At 41.7% G+C, this 20,907-nt stretch overlaps 1 protein-coding gene across 5 annotated transcripts in view; it reads left to right on the plus strand.

The window, feature by feature from the left end:
• The window catches only part of TBC1D1 (TBC1 domain family member 1), a 171,224-nt gene extending 161,528 nt beyond the window's left edge, over nucleotides 1-9,696 (plus strand). For all 5 annotated transcript variants that reach the window (XM_075261323.1, XM_075261330.1, XM_075261333.1 and 2 more), the window contains 3 exons: nucleotides 6,883-7,052; nucleotides 8,040-8,213; nucleotides 8,553-9,696. In XM_075261323.1, coding sequence (XP_075117424.1) covers nucleotides 6,883-7,052; nucleotides 8,040-8,213; nucleotides 8,553-8,741 — 533 coding nt within the window. In that variant the 3' untranslated portion in view covers nucleotides 8,742-9,696. The remainder of the gene's footprint in view (nucleotides 1-6,882; nucleotides 7,053-8,039; nucleotides 8,214-8,552) is intronic.
• Nucleotides 9,697-20,907: the final 11,211 nt, after the last annotated feature.

The raw sequence follows: 20,907 nt of genomic DNA on the forward strand, positions 1-20,907 counted from the left end.
GTCCTCTACATCCCATATGAATGGATTGGTGGGTTGTTTCTATGGGACTGCCAGAGAAGGCCCAGCATTGTTTTCTGCTTCTCTTTGGTAGTCTGGGGATAATATCACTCCTTAAGGAGTGAGCACTTTCACAGACGTACGGAGACTTACAAAGTCTTTTTTGCTCCACTGGGGGATTATGGGAAAAATATGCAAATCTGTTTTCCAAGATGTAAATAGGAAAACTGCCTCTGCTTGCTGCCCTCTAGGGGTAGCCCCCTTTAAACATCATGCACAACTTTTTCAACAAGCTTTAATGCTATGATGTGAGGTTTTACCAAACCAGTAAATCTATTCCAAAAGGAACCGAATCCCAGCTGTGGACAGTGCTGTTTCGATCTGTTGGATCTCTTCAGCACAGCATAGGGATACTGGTTTGGCAGAGCGAGAGTGCCAGTGTCAGTCGCTATATTTATATGGACACAAGAGATGCCCATATTTGTAGCTAGCCACTGTGCCCTCACTAATCTACAGATTCATAGGATTGGTGGCAACTTGTAATTTTTGGAATACCCCTTTTAACTAACTATGTCTCACTGTGCAAATCTGAGCAATAGGACCAATATTTTAGAGAAAGACTTGTATGTTATACTTTGCTCTAGACTGCTCTGCAAAATGTACAAAAATGAACATGAGGTTCTTAGCTAATGAGCTTCTATACGTATACTATTTTATGGCGACTTCTCTATAGTGTGTCCCTACTTTGCTGGGTGCAGCGCCATATGGCAACTATCACCATTTCCCCAACAAAGCGCCCAGAAGGTGGGCAACCTAGCGACACTTCTACTAGGCTAAGCCCCAGGCACTGGGCCACCACAGCAGTGGCAGATCTCATTGTGAACTAAGCAATAGGACTCCCACCAATGCGGAAACAGTTGTATGTTGTACTGAAATGCCATTTCTCCTGCATATAGATATGTTTTCCCATAACAAGCAGAGCTTTGACCACTGTAAAAATGCTTGCGCTATAAAATACAGAAAAACTAATTTTTGGATCCGTTTATATTAATAAAATAAAAATCAAACAAAAATCACATTTTCTTTGTGAATATCTCATGCTGTGAGAAGCAAACCTTTTTCCCAGCAGTGGTTTCTCTTGCTATCCGTTTTATGGATCCTCTCCTAGAATAACAAATACTTCTTTCTGGAAACACTTCTGGTTGTTTATGTGGATTTAAAGGGATACATGTGTGGATTGCTTGAATAACAATACTAGAGAAGATTAACAATTAGGCTGTTATTGAGGAGATTATTATGGATTAGTAGAAACAGAGGTGTTGGAAGTAGTAGAAGTACAATCTTGGTTGTCAGATTTTGGGTGTACAATGGAATTTTTCAAAGTCTTCAGCTGGGCTTGCACATTAGATAGCTGTTGGCCAAACGTTTAGTTGCCTGACAACTATCTTGCTGAACTCTCCCATATTCTGGCATTTTGAGCTCAGCCAAGCATGTATATGCTCTGTACAAGGAGAGGGGAAAAAGCAGCTGTCAGACACCTCTGGTGAGGCTTATCTCCAGGAAAAACAAAAGAATGGGTCATAGAAACTCAACATACCAATCCTTCTCTGAAAACCCTCATCAGATAGCTGGACAGTCCTGCTTAAATCCGCCAGTATGGGTGACTTTTCTCTAATGTTTACGGTGGTGGTGGTGGGGGGGGGGGGTCCTTATGCTTCCGGTCTCCTAGTGAGGACTCTTTCTTCTGAGTTTATATCAAATGATCCTCTAGGGTTTAAAGTCAGGGTATTCAGTAGGGTTGAGTGATCGTGTTCGGAAAAGATCGGATTCCGATCGGCAGTCGAGAAAATTTCACGATCGCCATCAGAATTCCGAACACGATCTTTTTAGGTGGGATCGAGATCGGTGATGGTTTCCCACAATGTTTTGCTACTGGCCAAGCATTGTGGGAAAAGCTAACAATGTTAGCCTTCACACTGAGTATACACTTGACTCATTCTGAGCGGAGTGTATACTCAGTGTGAAGGCTCCGCTGCGGTTCCATAGGAATGAGTGGAAGCAGCCGACACACAGCCTTAACCCCCTAACGCTGGCTGCGTCCATTCATTCTAATGGGAGACTAGCTAACATCTCTAGTAGCTACTTACCTGCATAGATGGCTGGTCCGGTGCCCGGTGTTCTCATTCTTCTTCGCCTCGCTGGCCCCGCCTCCCAGGTTAGTGTTTAAAGAGATAGGAAGAAGGCGAGGCTTGTGGCTTAGAGTGTGGGCGGGTACAGGGCGGGGAGAAGTGACATCTCCCCTCCCAGTACCCGCCCACACTCTCCTAACCTGGGAGGCAGGGGGAAGCGAGGCGAAGAAGAACAAGAACATCGGGCACCGGACCAGCCATCTCTGCAGGTAAGTGGACACCAGGGGGGACTAAGTAGCCAGAGGATTAAAAAAAAAAATCCTCTGGCTACTTAGTGATTAAAAAAAAAAATCACTACACAGCATGGATTCTAACAATTAAAGTGTTCAATTGTTAGATTCCATGCTGTATAGTGAATAGGATTGTTTTTAAAATCCGATCTCCGATTTAGTAAAAAAATCCCATTGACTTGCATTGGGATCGAGATCGGGTTCGAATGAAAAATGATCGGAAATCGTATTTTAAAATTGATCCTGAAAAGTCAAGATTGGCTCAACCCTAGTATTCAGGCACTGGCTACAAGAAGCAGGACCCACTTGGGAGACAACAATAAAGCATCAGGTGACCTTTTAAAGGAATATGTACAGTATCCTTTTAAAGAGTTACATCAATAAACTTGCAACAGGTGCTTAGGATTTTGAGTACCACATGGTTACCATCGGATGCATCTTGCACACGTTCACAAGGATTGTACCCATACCCAGGCATATTCAAAGCAGGCTTTAAGATGCATTCCCTGTTGCGTTGTTTGATTCATTTTTCTTGTCCGCTGTAGAACCAGAATAATGGTTTAAACCGTAAAGCTGGTCCATCTAAAGACTGACAATAATGGATCCTGAGGGTCTCCTTTGACTTTAATGGAATCTGTCGGGTATCTGTTATCTTCCTGGATGGACTGGGCACTGGACTGATACCAGCGCAGATGGCAATGTAGTTTTATTTGGATAATAAAGGTGCAAGTGGCCACAACGTAGTGTAAAGTCATGAGCGACATGTTTGATTGACTACTTAGGGTTACACCTTTTGTGTAGTTCTCGTAATTCAGATTGTCATAATGATGCCAAGTCGTCTCTCGCGCTATCGATACTGTATATCCCGTCTATGAATTCAGCGTGATGAATCACAGCCTGAAGGAGAAACCTTCTTCATTTGTCAGTATTATCACATAATACTTCTATACAAGTCTTCTCACTCGATTTGCGCTGGCATTTTCTAGCGTTACCTCTAATAAGTAGCCTTGGGTTATATCTACTCCCTTTTAATGTTTTCCACTGAGCAATCCGTTAGCAGAGCATTTAGAGCGACTGTTTAAGATATTAGGGCAGGATGGAAAAGACTTGGCATTGGGAAAGGTTTACTGACACACGAGGTTGATTTTGTTGGCAGGTTGTACAGCCATCCTTGTGTTTCCTGAAATCTGAATGTGAAGAAGGAGAAATAAATCTTCCTTTAAAAGAAAACGATTTTATAATATTTTTACACATGTAATATTTATGTAATAAAACACGGAATAGAATCGATAGAGACCTAGATATACGATGAGGGGAATTGATTGAGTCCAGCATTGAGATCAAAAAGTTGCAAAAATTTAATTGGGCAAAATTTTGCGACTTTTTGCATTTCACTTTGAAAAGTGGGTGAGAAAGTGGACAAGGTGAGATATACCAAAACTCCTCAAAAGTTATAACCATTGTTGCAGTCGCACTCCAATAATGAGATGGTGTAGTGGAACAGAAATTATAGAATTGGTTGTGCTAAATGTATCAAATATTGCACAATACTTGAGTAATTTGGTGCAAACTATGACAGCACAGACTTCAGCAAAATTAACTTCCCCGTCATGATAGAACTCCCTACTATGTGTCATTTCCTTATAGTAGCTTGCAGTCTGTTGGGTATATGGTGGTAGATGTAAGAGGCTAGGAGGTGAATAGGCAAGTGTTTTCTTGTAAGGAGGAGGTAGTATTGGAACAGTAGTTGTTGGAGACCTAAGCCAAATCGTACGCGTGTCCAAAATGTGGACTTATAGGCCTAGCAAGAGCTGGGCAGGCATGACCAGATTTCTTGCCATCAGTGTTTTACACAATTATACAAACAGTACAAACTAAACAAAACATTCATGGACTGCCCGGGGATCCCAAGATGGTCCGGCCGTGGAAGGTGCTAAGGGGGAGAAGAAGGAGGAAAGGAGAAATGGGTAGAAGCAGGAGAGAACAATGAGGGAAAGAAGAAGAAAAAGAAACAAAAAAAGAGGGGAAGGGGCAGTTAGGGGAGTGAGAGCGAAAGACAGACCAACTTGGAGGTTCACAGTTGGTGGACTGAAAATCCAATACCAAGGATCACAGTTCAGAAAATTTATGGAAGGAAGGGTGAAACTGCCCACGGCAGCCACAGACAGAATATACTACACAGGTCTAGGAGGAAGATCCAGAGCCCAGGAGCGGAGCGTTCCTGGAGATAATCCCCAGATATTCCCCAGAGCGTTGAAATTCAGATGTCCATTTCTAATACAAATCCCATTATAGTGGAACAGAATACCAGTGTCAGCATCACACGGCCTTGGTCACTATGTAACCTGAGGCTCATACTTATCATATCCCTGAAATAACTGTTGGTCTGGTCATCAGATATTTCTCCTGACTTGACCATAAATATGCATGTTGGGCTGAGGGGGGCAGGCGTCGGGTGGCTCCAAACACGTAAGATTGATGGCTGTCCCATTTGGGACTTCTTTGTTGGCTTATTTGTATGACTAGCTTTAGTTTGCCCAGCTTTAAAGAGGCCCTTTCACCACTTCCACCAACTCCAACTCTTTATATCCTTCAATAGACCACGCTCTATTAATTCTGGCACAGTTGGAATTTCTTTGCTAGCCCTGACCAATCATTTCAGTTAATTTCCGTACAATTATCCTTGGTCCTTTGTGTATCTCCTCCAACCCAGGACTGCCCACCTGACAATAGAAAGACTGGTTAACCTATTAGGTGATGAAAATAACAGTATAAATTGCTCAGGAATGGCGGTGGCTAGGGAAAACGTTCCAACTGTGCTGAAATCAGTGGAGCTGCACCTATTGAAGGATGCAGAGTTGGATTTGGTGGAGGTGGTGGAAGGTCCTATTTAATGTTACCAGTTTAGTAGTTGTTCCTGCAGATGACATTTTTCCGAGGACTGAAAATCTGAGCTTTTACTGTATGAAAGTGAGATCTTAAGATTACATGGAGTAATTATAGCATGTGTTGTGTACATTCTTAGTATTTACATTGTGTTTAGCTATGTCACTTGTTTGGTGTAGAGGTACAGTATGTTATCTCGAGACACTCCCTCGCTGAGGGTTTGCGTAATAATAGACTTCTCTACTATGAACAAGGTTATGGCTGTGCATATCTGTGATGAAATACAAGAAAGCAGACATGACTGAACACTTCTTACAGCTTACAAGACTTCTCAAAGGTCTAAAAAATCCTGCCCAGAGAGTGATCTCCTAACCAGAAGAATAAGGTTTGCATTATTGACTTGCACTCTTTCGCATAATCACGATAATGGCAGCAAGTGACCCTGCACTAGATCTGGAGACCAGTGGTTTGGTGACCTAGGTTGTCCCATTCCCTACATCATACCAGATTGTAGACTTTATTATTCTCTTAAAAGATGCCTAGAGTTTGACCTGGAGTTTGGGTCATGTAAATTTATTGTGCGCTTCCAACCAAGCCGTGACTATTCCATTACACTGCTCACTTCTGGCCAAGTTTGTAAAACGAACATTTGACATTTGGAAATATACACGATCGCAAATCACGGCCTGAAGAGAAGTGTTTGTTTTTGGAATTGGATGCAGCTTTCCAGGAGGTTCATTTTTAGAGGGTTCCTATTGTATTTGAAACATTTGACATGTCAGAAGTTTTGATCGATGGAGGGGGGCCTGGGAGCCGAGTCAACCCCACATTACTGAAGTGAAGGGGCAAAAGCGTTCAGCTGAATTTTGATACATTTTGGATGGTCTCAGCCAGAATTTTTGGAGAGCAGAGGGAGCGGTGTAGGGATCCATAAAAGTCTGTGCGTGTGTAGAGCACTCAGTATGGGGATCCAAAGGGAAGAGCACTGCCGTATCTCCCTCATTGCTCCAAAAAAGTAAAGTCCCCCCCCCCCCACAAAATAAATTTAAAAAAAACCTATTTTTATCGATATCCTATTCCATGGATAGATCATCAATAAAAATGAACTGGAATAACTCTATAAATTCTTCCAAATACTTTTCATCAGAGCAGTAGCCCACCGTTTTCTATACTATATGCAGGCTTATATGCTCGTGGGCACGATTGGGGCGCTATTGTAAGGGATGAGGGCACCAGCTGAACTTTCGAACCAAGGCCCACAATCCTTTAGTTATGCCCCTGGTAGAATGTATTCAGTGGATTTTGCCTTCTCACAAGTGTCCTTTTCATATTGTGCACTGTACAAGAAAGTAACGCTCAGCGAGGCGGTTTTGGAATAAGAAAAGATCACACGTGCTGAACTGGCAATGGCTGGCGTTATGTAAAGTTTTGAAATGAATGGGCGCTGTGTAATTGTTTCTCCGCCACAAGGCAAGCCAGGCTTGTGAATACTAAGATGCTTGTTCCATGTTTGTCTTGGCTGGTGTGAAGTAGAGTTGCATTCTCGTAAAACTGATTATATATTTTACTTTTCCTTGTAGATATGCTTTATCTTCAGGGATCAGAAGTTATCTTCAAAGTGGCTCTGAGTTTGTTGGGCAGTCACAAGCCATTAATTTTGCAACAAGAAAATCTTGAGTCTATTGTGGACTTTATAAAGAACACGCTGCCAAATCTGGGTTTGGTGCAAATGGAGAAGACTATAAACCAGGTAATGCCGGAGACATGGTTTTCTGTTGAGATTGGTTGAGGCCATATATTAATGTAACTGGCCCGATTTACTTACCAATCCTGGCTCCTGCTCACAGCCGCCGGCGCTTCCGCTTCTGCGGAGGCAGCGATGAACAGGAGCCAGGATTGGTAAGTAAGGGGGCGGGTAAGACCCCCAAGTATAGTGATCGGAGGGCTAGGAGAGGTGAGGGAATATTTAAAAAAAAAAAAAAAAAACGCTGTTAATCTCCTGGCCTTGGAAGGCTTCAGGCATACTTGGTGACTTCAGACGTCACATTGGCTGGGGCTTACGTCGTTATGTGACGCAAGCCCCAGTTCAAGTGAGGTCTCTTCCATCATTGAAGATCTCTGAAAAGACCCCAGAGAATAATAGTTCATGGATAGTCCACAATGGGGCATCATACTGTGTGCAGGGGCCGCTATGGGGCATAATAGTGCATGCAGTGGCCACTATGGGGCATAATCGTGCCTGCAGGGGCCACTATGGTGCATAATACTGTGTGCAGGGGCCACTATGGGGCATAATACTGTGTGCAGTGGCCACTATGGGGGATAATAGTGTGTGCTAGAATGCAGGGCGGAAGGTTCAGCCGATTGCGGTCTTTGGCGGGGAAAGAGCTATGTCAAAAGTTTGCCATGGGGCTCCACCATTCTTATTTACGCCACTGGTATGGACCCTTAATCTGGCCATAATCTGGAGCCTAAAAACTGGGGTTGGCGTAGGTCTTCCAATCTAGGTCCTCTAAAGTTGAATTCCACCCCTAAACTGTATTCAGTCGAATTGAAAATCTTTGGTCTTTTTTTATTTATTTTTTGTGCCCATCTCCAAAGACTAGGTTAACAATGTTTATAGATATAACAACTAGAGGAAGAAGTATATTATTACTTGTCCAATTTAGGCATTGATTAGTTGCCTCCTGAGATCTAGAACCGTCAATTGTTCCTTTATAATTATATTTTACTTTAGGTTTTCGAAATGGACATTTCAAAGCAACTTCAGGATTATGAGGTGGAATATCACGTACTACAGGATGAACTGATCGATTCCTCTCCTCTCAGTGACAACCAGAGAATAAATAAGTTAGAAAAGGCAAATAATACCTTACGCAAACAGAACTTTGACCTGTTGGAGGAGTTGCAGGTATGTACACACCAAAAGATACAAATGACCCAGTTCCTTACAATTTTGGTATTTTTTTTTTTCCCACTGAATCAGTATTCGCAGGTTTGACATTTCATATGGACAAACCAGAAGTTTTGAACTGAGGAGATCTGATCAGAAACTGAGGGGTCTAGTACTTAAATGAGCACTTATACCCCTTTCATTGATCGGTGGGTGTCTGACTGCCAAGACTCCCAAAGATTGTCTTTATCAATTTTTAAAAAAAATTACGTTTTTTTTTTTTTTTAAATTTGCCTTTTGCTTTGTGTTTTGTGCCAAATCCAGAATTTTTTGCAATTTCTATTCTTTCTGCTTTAGGTATCCAAAGGCAGAATCCATGTCCTCGAGTCCACAATAGATAATTTACAGTGCAACGAAGTCAAGTTAAAGCAGTCTGTTCGTACCTTAGAGCTGGAGCGTTCGGCCTTGCTAAACACTATTGAGGAACTGAAAAAACAGATTCAAGAGTCTGAAAATCTCCCTCTTCAGATGAACCATAAATCCTAAAAACATTTCACGTACCACACAGAACTGTGTTTTTTTTCTAGAGATTTCCAGGCCATGTTCTTCCTTAGCCATTGCACATGCCTTCTTTTGAAAAAAGAAAGGAAAAAAAACAAGTCTACACATAAGGTGGATCTCCTGTCTCAGGAAGAAATGTTCTTGCGTTTTTTTTTAATGTTCTCGTCATTCTATATTTCATATTTTTGTAGCGGTTTCCTGCCCATTCCTGGTTTTCTCTTCAGTGGTAAATTCCAGATCATTATATATTGGCCTAGCCGAGGAAATCCACCAGGGATTTTATTAGAAAAAAAATAGACTATTGTATTTTAAGAGATTGCAAGATCCTGTAGGTTTTCTTATCTCCTCTCAATGGAGCAACCCTTTTTGTGCGGAGCTAATATTTGGTCCTATGGTGGACAGGCAACCAAAGATCATCTAGTCATTATATCCATAACTATTTCTATGTCATGATGTCCGTCTTCTCTCCGTTCTAGTCTGATGTTCATTTCCCACAATGTCTTTAGGGTGGAGTGACCGCTTAGTGACAAAATTTGTTCCCGAGCTGACTCTGGCGGCAGTGATGTCTATGAATTTTATACCGTATATACCTTTTTAGATTAGTGGTGTCCAACCTGTCGATCTCTAGGATTTGTGAAGCTCAGGTGAGAGTTGTAGTTTAAGAACCGCTGTAAAACCAAAGGTTGGACATGACTTGCCTAAATCAAAATGGTATTACATAAGAAGCACGCAACAAAGATGGCAAGACCTTAGTTCATGTTTTGAGTAATGCAGATGAATATAATGCTTCCTACACTTCTAATTCGTATGATGAATTGGAAGTGTAGGAAGCATTATGTTCATCTACTATTATAATAGTGTGTTGGGACACTTTTAGTAGGTTGATATGCCGTTGTATTGCGGAGCAGAAGATGCTTCCTTACGTCTGGTTCACATTTGTGTTGGGGCCATTCCCCTCACCGCATGAAAAATGCAGAGAGAAGTTCTGTAAGCAACACTTTTCTCTCTGCATTTTTCATGCGGAAACCACACGGACCTCATTATAGTCTATGGGGTCTGTGGGTTTCCTAAGGTAACCACATTTTTTTTAATGCAAATTAGGTTTCCGTTCAGGGGGCTCCAAGCGGACTCACTGAACGGAGGCCCAGGTGCAAATGTGAACCGGACCTTAGACTACTCCACTTTCTTGACCAGTAACATGAACAGGAGCTACATAATTTAAGTTTAGGTACAGATTCTTGGTAAGTTCTCACAAAAATATGTCAGGTTCTTCAGCACCGCCGCCCTGGTGGTCACCACCTGTCTTGTAGGGATGACGTCACGTCTGTTAATCACCAGTGAGGCCAGTAATTGGCTACCATAGTCACCTATATGATGTCCTCCCTGCAGGGCCAGTGAGAACATCCAAAATGGCAGCAGTAATATAGGCTACACCATTTTTTATTTTATTTTTTATGGTGCTACTTACTTCTAGTAGCTGTATTTTATTTTTATGACCCTTGAAAAAAGAAAAAAAAAAAAGCCTCCTTTTAAATGGAGTGTGACAATGCGATGTCCTAAAAGTCACATTTTTATGTTTTGGGTTTTTTAGCTTAAATATTAATAACTAAATTTTATTTTATTTTTTTTTTTTTTTTTTTGAATGCTCTTATTGAGCAGTTTACTTCTAACCTAGATGACTTTTGGTGAAAATAATTATTTGACTAGCGCCAGGTCTCCCAAGCATTCTACATTTTACTGCTATCTGATGAAAATGGCAGCTTAGATATCAGCATTAAGTATCCTGGCAAGAACAGATCACATGCCGCAGTGGTTCATTGATCTACAGATGTGATCGTGGCTACTTGAACATTGTAGTCTGTATGCATTAAAGGGCTCTATCAGCAAAATTTTGCTGTATGAGCCCCACATATGCGTGAATAGCTTTAAAAAGGCCCTTCAGGCACCGCTAATCTTATTTTATACCCCGTCCCGTTTTAAAATAAAACTATAAAAACATATCTGTAAATGATACCTGAGCGTGCACCCTGGGTGGTGATGCACGATCCAACGTCATCTTCTGGCACGCCTACCTCTTCTTTCGGCGACGCCCTCCAGTCCTGGCTCTTCCCTGACTCCATCTTCATCTTCTTCCGGTGGTTCAAATCCGATTGGTTGAAATTCAGCGCGTGCGCAGTAGCGCTCCCTCCGGAGCTACTGCACACACTTCGGCGCCATTTTTCTCAATGGCAGTGCCACCGGAGTGTGCACTGTAGCTCCGGAGGGAGCGCTATTACACGCACGCGCCGGATTTCAACCAATCAGATTTGAACCATTGGAAGAGGATGAAGATGAAGCCGGGGAAGAGCCAGGACCGGAGGGCATCGCCAAAAGAAGAGGTAGGCGTGCCAGAAGATAATGCCGGATCGTGCATCACCGCCCAGGGTGCACGTCCAGGTATGATTTACCTACATAGTTACATAGTAGATGAGGTTGGATAAAGACATGAGTCCATCAAGTCCAACCTATAACCCTACAATCCCCTATAGTGTTGATCCAAGGGAAGGCAAAAAACCCCATGAGGCTCGTGCCAATGTTGAGGCTCATACATGTTTTTATAATTTTATTGTAAAACGGGACGGGGGTTTAAAATAAGATTAGCGGTGCCTGAATGGCCTTCTTAAAGGCTATTCACGCATATGTGGGGCTCATAGAGCAAAATTTTGCTGATACAGCCCCTTTAAGCAATAATACATACTAGCAACAAAGAAAAAAAAAAACTCATGTCCATTTTATATATCTTCTAACTGACAAAACTGACTTTCCCCAAGTGGAAACCATTTGTAGAGGGCACCTAAAAGTCGCCGGTGTTCACCTCCTTATTGAACTAAATTATAATGCTGTAGTCTTATGTTTTTTGCCCAGAAACTACTGATGTTGAGAAGAAATCTAATGGTGGCACGTGTATTGCCTGTAAGGGTATGTCTAGCGGTAGTAGATTGCTCCTATGTGTACATTTGGCTGAAAATTTACCCCATCCACATATTGTAATTATTGGGGCATGAGGGTGAAAATCTGCAACAAATGGGCAACATCTGAAAAGCTTTGCATAGAGTTGGCTGTCTCCTTTTTTTTTTTTTTTTTTTTTTTTAAGCAGACCTTGTTATAGACAGCACCTTCATATTTTTGATAGAATCGTAATATTTTCTCTGTTACATTTCGGCGCTGTTTTCAGGCTTTTTATCTTCTCGTTCTAGAAAAGATACACTGAACAATTTCCTTTTGGCAAATATTAAAGGCTTGAGAATGGTCAGTCCTGTTCTTGTACTTGAACAGATATTATGCTTATGGCCATTTGTATTAAAAAAAAAAAAAAACTTGTAAACTTTCACTTTTATTTAAATAGCTACACTTTGTACAAATGTCTCACTGTCGTTATTAACATTCAGAATTTTTTTTGTGGAATAATGTGTTGCTTAAAGGGGTTTTCCAGGCTAAACAAGAATCCACTGTTGGTTAGGAAGGGTGTGAATACTTTCCTATCCCTGGTGATCCGTTTAGACATCTTTACCCCTGTTCTCTCTACTGCCACAGCCAGGTTGAAATTGGTAAGGCTCCTGTCACCTCTGCGGGCAATCGCTGACCTCACCAGACCACCACAGTGGTCCTGCTCATGTAACCTCTAACACCAGTGATTGGCCGTAGTAGTCACAGGTGTCCCACCATTTCTGGCCAAGCTGGACTGGCAGTGGAGGGAACAGGGGATGTGCCACCAAAGCATCCAGGTAGTTGCATACAATGTCTTTCTTTCATTTTACAACTCCCCTGGCCACTAGTTAGTCTTCCGGTTACACTAACCCCTTTAAGTATAGATTAGCTTATACGTGCCTTTTTGCATTTTTTTTTTCCCGTATGAATATTAGAGCAAAATTCCATCGCAGAGTTCTGTTCTGCAAGAAAAAGATGAAAAAATATATATATGGCTATCAATCCGCTTCTTAGTTAGTGTCTGGACACATAAAAATATCAGTATTCCAGTAATTTTTGATAACCTGACACTACAGTAGTTGTGGAGTCTCTGCCTTGTTCTCCTTAACGGCACTGGATCAGTGATGGTCCTCAATCTTTCAGTCTCTAGGTCATAGTCTTTGTGTGAGCACACACGGTGTCCTGTCCGATCTGTAACTCCAAGTATTGCAGTCTTTGGCCAGCACCATCTTGCACCAGTTCCTAACCTATAACACCCTGCCACCAGTTCCGTGTAGAGGGCGGCCTAATCTTATTTTATTACAAATTGATGTTTTTCATATTTGTAAAAAAATTCACCAAGGGCTGAGTATTTATTTTTCTGCACGTTTGAGCTCATTTGGGGTTGGAACGAACGTGTCACTACTTTGACAATGCTGGAGATGTCATATGAAATATTTATCGGTGCACCATTGAAACGTTCTGATTTTACAAAAGTTACATGTTTTTGCCAAAGTTGGAGTAAAATTACTTTCTAGCAACTACCGTTGTGCAGGCGCGTTCTTAGATTACCAACAAGAACTGGATCAAAGAAGGTAAAAACTAACTTGAATTATGTGCAGAAAAATTCAAGGCATTACAAAATGTCCCGAAGGTATTGAAAAATGTCTTGGCAAAGCAAGTGGAAGACGAAGAATTCTAAAATAAATCAAATGGACAAATCAGGAAATCTATATACATGTTCTAGATTCTGAAATCCCCTCCAGTTATGTATCAGTTCCCTATAGGCCGGGCTGATTCCATGTATACATTTTACTTGTAAAGTGTTATTTTTCTTAGTGTAATGCATATTCTGTATAAAGTAGCACGTGTATATATAAAGATTTACCACCACGGATGAGCGGTTTTCTTTATTGTACCTGGTTAATAAGCGGAATGATCCATTTGACACATTTTGTATTATTGATATCACAATACTCTGGAAATTGATACAGAATGTTGGGTAACGCTAGAACAAAAAAGACATTCTATGGTAAAAAGTAGGATTTTTCTTGACCATATACTGAAAAGAATTTTTCATGTATTTCTTGTTAAAAGATTTGGTTTACATTTAATACTATTCATTAAAAAGGTATGGAAGTCTATGCAAAGTTTAAGAGGTCCTCCAGTGTTGGGTGTTGACAGAATTCATGTCTAGTCAACAGCTATTCCTTCTGTCATTGCCAAACTCCTCTAGTAGTGGCTTATATTCCATGGAAAATTCAGTATGTACCAATCTCTCCATCCTCAACATCTACTTGGGGGAGAATCAGAAGGCCCCATACATATGAGAACCTGCTGGTCCCACCTTCTCCTTAAAGGGGTATTCCCATGATGCTTGTTCACTAACCTGCAGGCTGTTGTGCTCTCTTCACTTCCTGCTTTTCTCGGCACATTGGGGGGCGGGGTTTCACTTGCACGGGATTGGTTGTAAATGAATTACCACAGTGTGAAGCTGATGTAGCAGAGCTGGATTTGAGTCAGTTTTCATTACATACAGAGGTAATGGACTCCCTATCTCAGCCCTTATCAGCCAAATTCAATTAAACCGACTGATAAGAGCTCAGAAATCCCGGAGTTCTCACCTCCCCCTCCCCTATCTGAGAAGCTCCGCTACTTATCAGACACAAACAGCTCAGAGCTGCTCCCAGCTGCTCTACGAATGCAAGTTGGCTGTGAAAGGAACAGAAGGTTTTCCTGTTTTTCATGGTGTGTGGTTTTTTGTTAGTTTTTTTTCTTCTCTGTGTTCATGTGAATGTAGCTTAAATGTGTTGGGTCTTGTGTTCAATCTAACATCAAGCTTTGAGAGAAGCAACTGCATTCTGGATAATACAATCACAAGGGAATCAACCAATGCCGATGAGTATCTTGCGGAGATCCTATCATTAGAACAGATTTGTCTTGTCAACTGTTCCACTCAAGCTGCATCTTTGCATCAATGACAGATCAGGTTGGAAATTAACCATGGAGGGACACTACAAACCAAATGTTTGCCATAGAAATGTGTCCCTTTTGTGCCCAGGCTCGTCTTGGTGGTTACTTGGACTGGTGACTTCAATCACCTATGTTGCCAGTTTCTTACCAATGAGGCCCACTACACCCATTCTGGCTCCTTCTGAGTTTGCCCACATCCCCTTTGATGGTGTCTCACTCGTATATTGGCCTATGTCTATTACAGCTCTTCCATATGGACTTGATACTCAGTGTTTTAGTAATATTCAAGTAAGGAATACAAACTATTGGTGAAAGTAGAGAGAACTGCAAATGGACAATAATGAATAATTGAGGTAAGAACATCTACAAGATGGCCATATGTAGGATTGTTGTATTGCTGGTTGATTGTATGATTATTGGAGGTCACATGGTGGTGAAACAAAATTTGGATGGACATATGGTCTAGACGAAGCATGGGTGGGGTCACAGTCCTCTCAGATATACGATCATTTACATCAGGCATAAACTTTGCTTATAAGCTGGAGTAAATTTTAGTGCGGGTGCAAAGCCCTGTCTGAAGAGGCGCCTAATCATGAATGAGGTACATTAAATCCTCATAATGTTAAATGGATCAAGTGGAGACAAATTTTTGACAGAAGACTGAGTGAATTAAAAAGAATGCGAAGCAAAATTCACTTCACTTATGTCTCTCACAACTACCGTATATACTCGAGTATAAGCCGACCCGAATATAAGCCGAGGCCCCTAATTTTACCACAAAGAACTGGGAAAACTTGTTGACTCGAGTATAAGCCGAGGGGGGGAAATGCAGCAGCTACTGGAAAATTTCAAAAATTAAAATGGTCGGAGTTTTTGAGTGTAGTAGGTGCTGGGGAAGGGGAGGGGGGGAGTGTTTGGGTTGCCAGCCCCATCCCTGAGCTTGAGGACTGATTTTTTTTTTTTTTTTTAAGCTTCTTTTTTTTTTCTCCACTATTTTATAGGAGATTCTATACATTGATATTACGGCTGGTCATAGACCCCCCCCCCCAAAAAAAAAAAAAAAAAAATATATATATATATATATATATATATCCTATTAATATTATAAATGTGAAAGTTTGTGAGTTTGTGGGTTTGTGTGTTTGGATGTTTGCATGTACGGATGTTTGTTCCTCAATCACGGAAAAACCGTTCCACCGATTTGGCTGAAATTTTCCACAAACATAGTTAATACACCCGATTAAACAATAGGCTACTTTTCGTGACAATAGCGTACATACGTTTGTGCCAGGACCCCCACAAAACCCAAACTCACACCACCATCTCTGCAATCTCACACACTTTGGACCATAGCAAGCCCCAAAATTCATATTGCCCTCTGCAGCCTCGCCCCTAACCCCACACAATCACATATACATATACTTTACCACTTTGCCCCTCACCTTAACGATACTCCAGGAGGCTCTCTTTAACGCTCCGGAGCAGCCATATTTGCCGACCCCCACCGCTCTCACAATCCGCGACACCGCCCACCCATGTCAATACCCCTAGGCGGTCTAATAAATGCAAAAAAAAAAGTTTAAAAAAAGTAAAAAAAATATAAAAAAATAAATAAAAAGGATTAAAAATTCAAATCCCCCCCCTTTCCCTAGAAAACATATAAAAGTAGTTAAAAACTGTGAAACACATACATGTTAGGTATCCCCACGTCCGAAATCGCCCGCTCTACAAAGCTATACAAATATTTTTCCTGTTCGGTAAACGCCGTAGCGGGAAAAATGGTCAAAAGTGCCAAACCGCCATTTTTTCACTGTTTTGATTCTGATAAAAATTTGAATAAAAAGTGATCAAAGCAGTAACATTTCCCGAAAATGGTAGAATTACAAAGTACACCCAGTCCCGCAAAAAAAGACGCCCTATACATCCCCGTACACGCACGTATAAAAAAGTTACGGCTGTCGGAATATGGCGACTTTTCAAAAAAATAATTTAACACAGTTTTGGATTTTTTTAAGGGGTCAAAATGTAAATAAAACCATATAAATTTGGTATCCCCGGAATCGTAACAAAACACAGAATACAGGGGACATGTCATTTTGGCTGCACAGTGAACGCCATAAAACCAAAGCCCGTAAGAAAGTCGCAGAAATGCATTTTTTTCTTCAAATCCACCCCATTCTGAATTTTTTCCCTGCTTCCCAGTACATTATATAGAATAATTAATGGTGGCATCATGAAGAAAAATTTGTCCCGCAAAAATTAAGACCTCATATGGCTCTGGGAGCGGAGAAATAAAAAAGTTATGGGGTTTAGAAGGAGGGGAGTCAAAAAACGAAAATCAAAAAATGCCATCGGCGGGAAAGGGTTAACTTCAAATACTTCTGTCCCAAAGTCACTATGTAAAGTTTCTCACAACACCGTATAGCAGCTCAAATACAAATTAACTTCAACACAAAAGTCTCACGTATTCTCTGAATTACAGCAAAAACAAGATACAAACTTACATTTCATATCCCATACCTTATACACAGTACGAAAACCTTACCCACGCCTGTATATACCCACTGCTACAATCACCGCAGACAAAGTCACGGGTACTAGCTAGTATATATAATATAAATAAATACAATTTTTTGCTGGGGGGGCTTTTTCAGCACAAAAACTGTGCTGAACAATTCGGCTTATACTCGAGTATATACGGTATTCCAACTTTTACCAGATTCCCTGCTGGTCTCTGAATGTGTGTTCTGAGGGTACAGGAGGCAAAGTCCACTCATGGGCTGAGATGGGTCACAACTTTGACCTTTTTTTCGGATGAGCGATCATTACCTCTGCGAGTGAATGGGAAGTATTGTAGAGGCCACAGCGGCGGGATTGTTGTAGTGAGTATTGCTTTTCCTAGGTTGCTGAGGCTACTTTTTTGTTGCAGCTTTTGCTGCTTTTTTTTTTTGAGCCGAACCTAGTACTGACTACAGACGGAATGGGAAATATCTAGGAAGCTCCTCTACCTTCTGACTCAAAAATATATGCAGCAAAATCCACAAATTCGGCTCTGCTCCATATAGTATGTGTATGTGAGCCGGGGTAAGGGCCGTAACATTCCATGTCTGTCAGTCGGTTTCTAAGAACGAGGCGGCTAATAACATGGCGCTGAGATTAACTGTGTTTAGATTTCCAGGCCTCCTATGATTCAGCTAAATTTTGAACCCCAGCGGACTGGTAAGATTTCTCTGTTACAAGGTAGGGCATTGTATTTTTGTACAAATTACATTATATTGACATAAGAATTACAAGCCTGAGGTCTCGTAACGTGTCTGACATAAACACCAGTAATTCTCTATAATTGCTACATGGTAACTTCTCATTGCCCCGCTCTATTGTATGGTGAAAGCAGCGAGACCTCCAGAGCTGAGTGTCATGTGTTTGTTTTATATATGAGAATAGTCTTCTGTTTTTTAATATTGTATATTATGGTAATAAAAATCACACATGAGCTCATGGAAATGAAATCCTTTCAACTACAGTTATGTCAGTAATCCCGGGAAGAAGTCGTGAGTGGCAGGATATGAAGCAGGATAGAGAGTCCAAAGTCTTCTATAATGTGGAATAAACTGAACAGAAGTGATTTATGGTATAAAAGTGGAAATGCCATTTTAGTAGAACGTTGGGAATGAGACAATGTTTCTAGTGAACAATCTGACTCTAGTTACCAGGGTTAATCTATTATATAACATCCCAGGTCTTTCTATACTTCGGCATACAGGTATGTTTGCTATGAGGAAGCGATCTGTCATTTGATATATAGGGGTATGTAGGAATTGCAAAGGATTTCTAGGTATTTATATGTAAATACACTTAGACTAAAGAATACAGTTTATCCTACAGTAGAGATAACTATCACCGTAAGTGTCAAACGCACTGATGCGGTAACCGAAGAATGGAACGGAATAGCGAAAATTTATTATGGCTCCTTAAGGGGTTATCTAGTTCCTGTGTTTAGTATTCAATGCTGGTGCCACAAGGTATATAAAAATTAGAAGTGAGTACTTGTCTCTTCTCGAATCTCTGTTTCCCACACTGACAGCTCTGTTAATTTGTGAAAAGGGACCTCCGCAGCTGATCATAGGCCTCAGTGGTGACCGTGTCGTGAATGGTATGTCACAGCGGTCGCGTGCCATATGCCAAGAGGTCACAGCTGAGGCCTCTGATTGGTTACAGTGGTCCCCTTGGAACCGGTAACTGGCTAATCCCCATCCACATATTGCAGAAAGAATACAATGATCTGAGCTGCCGGTCATGGTAACGCAAGGAGAGGTGATTGTTGTTTCTTATGTTGATATCCCCTATAGCAGCATTAATATTATATACCGTATATATTCGAGTATAAGCCCAGTTTTGGTGCTGAAAAAAAAAACCTCGGCTTATACTCGAGTCAGCAAAAAAAAAGAAAAATTATAATTTTTTTCTAAGGGGGGGTTCTATGACCAGCCACAATATCAATGTATAGAATCTCCCATAAAATAGTGCAGAAATTAAAAAAAAAAATAAAAGTTGTAAATCCCTCCTTTCCCTAGAGTCAGTGCCGCACCTCCCATGAGGCGACCTGAAGCGAGCGCTTCAGGCGGCGCTATGGCAGGGCCTCAGGGAGGGCGGCATTTTTTCTTACCTAAGCCAGTCCAGGACAAGCTGTCCTGGACTGGCTTAGTACGGAGCGGTGGATTGGGGAGGCCGCTGAAGCAGCGCTGCTCCGGCAGCCTCCCCTCACACTCAGGCAGAGAGCAGGCCTGCTCTCATGCCTGTGAACGGCGCTGAGCCCCGCCCCTCCGCGGGGAAGGGGGGGGCCGGCTTTCTCTCGTTCGCTTCGGGCGGCGAGAGGGGCAGGTTCACCCCTGCCTAGAGTACATATAAAAGTAGAAAATTACTGCAAAACAACACATACACATTAGGTATCCCTGTGTCTGAAAGTGCCCGGTCTACTGAATATAGGGGATCTGCAGTGCTCCTGTTCTGGGAAGGGGTTAATAGGAGCACTGCAGATCCCCTATATTCAGCCAGACTGAATTCCATGTGGGGGAAAAAAAAACCCAGTCCTCAAGCTCGGGGAAGGGGCAGACAGACAACCAAAACACCCCCCCCCCCCCTTCCCCAGCATCTACTGCACCCAAAAACTCCGACCATTTTAATTTTTGAAATTTTCCATTAGCTGCTGCATTTCCCCCCTCGGCTTATACTCGAGTCAATAAGTTTTCCCAGTTTTTTGTGGTAAAATTAGGGGCTTCGGCTTATATTCGGGTCGGCTTATACTCTAGTATATACGGTAATATTAACGCATATTATTGTGTATTAGTAGCACCAGGCATTCTCGTTATAGTCAAAACCATATCACTAGTAGTCACTATGATAGGAACCATCATGTGGTCATGTGTGTTAAGTTTACCTTACTACTTCATGTTATGTTTGCAAAATTCTTATTGTGAAAAGTGGTTCACGATCTATAAAGAGTCTAAATCAATAAAGTCTAAGTTGAATTGCCCAGACACTTCCATTTCTGATGGCTTGCCCCCCCACCCCATCACATGAGCAGCTTCTAGATATATGAAAGTGACAAAGTTCTGGCAGTTCTATAACTCCGTATTAAGGTTAAACGGGCACGTTGCAGAAACGCAGCCTTTTTTGTTGGAGATTTTGCTCCGTTTTTGGAGCTAAAGTCAGGAGTGGATTGAAAGGAATTGAAAATCTGAAGGAAGCTTTGAAATGTTTCCCCTCTGTTAAATACACTCCTGACTTTGGCTCAAAAAGTTACAAAATCTGCAACAAAAAAACACTGCATTTCTGCATTGTGGAGCCTCAGCCGTACCCTTCGTTGACATCTGCGTTCGGTATTCCATTTGGGGAGTCTGCATGGGGACCCCCTGAATGAGAATAAGGAACGCAACTGCAAGTGGTGTGCAGTGAAAGCACATGGACACCATAGACTATAATGGGGTCCGTGTGCTTGCCGCGCGCTTCCTGTACGAATCATGCGGACAGGAAAGTAGATTGCGAACTACTTTCCTGTCCACATGATCCCTGCAGAGATCTGGCGGCAAGCACACGGACCCCATTATAGTCTGAGGTCCGTGTGTTTTCACTGGCACACCGCTTGCTGTTGCGTTTGATAATCTGTTCAGGGAAAGGGGGACTCCCTCGAACGGAATACAAACGCAGATATGAACAAGGCCTTAATGTAAAT

Source organism: Leptodactylus fuscus, chromosome 1 (assembly GCF_031893055.1).
Source record: "Leptodactylus fuscus isolate aLepFus1 chromosome 1, aLepFus1.hap2, whole genome shotgun sequence".
NCBI lineage: Eukaryota > Metazoa > Chordata > Amphibia > Anura > Leptodactylidae > Leptodactylus > Leptodactylus fuscus.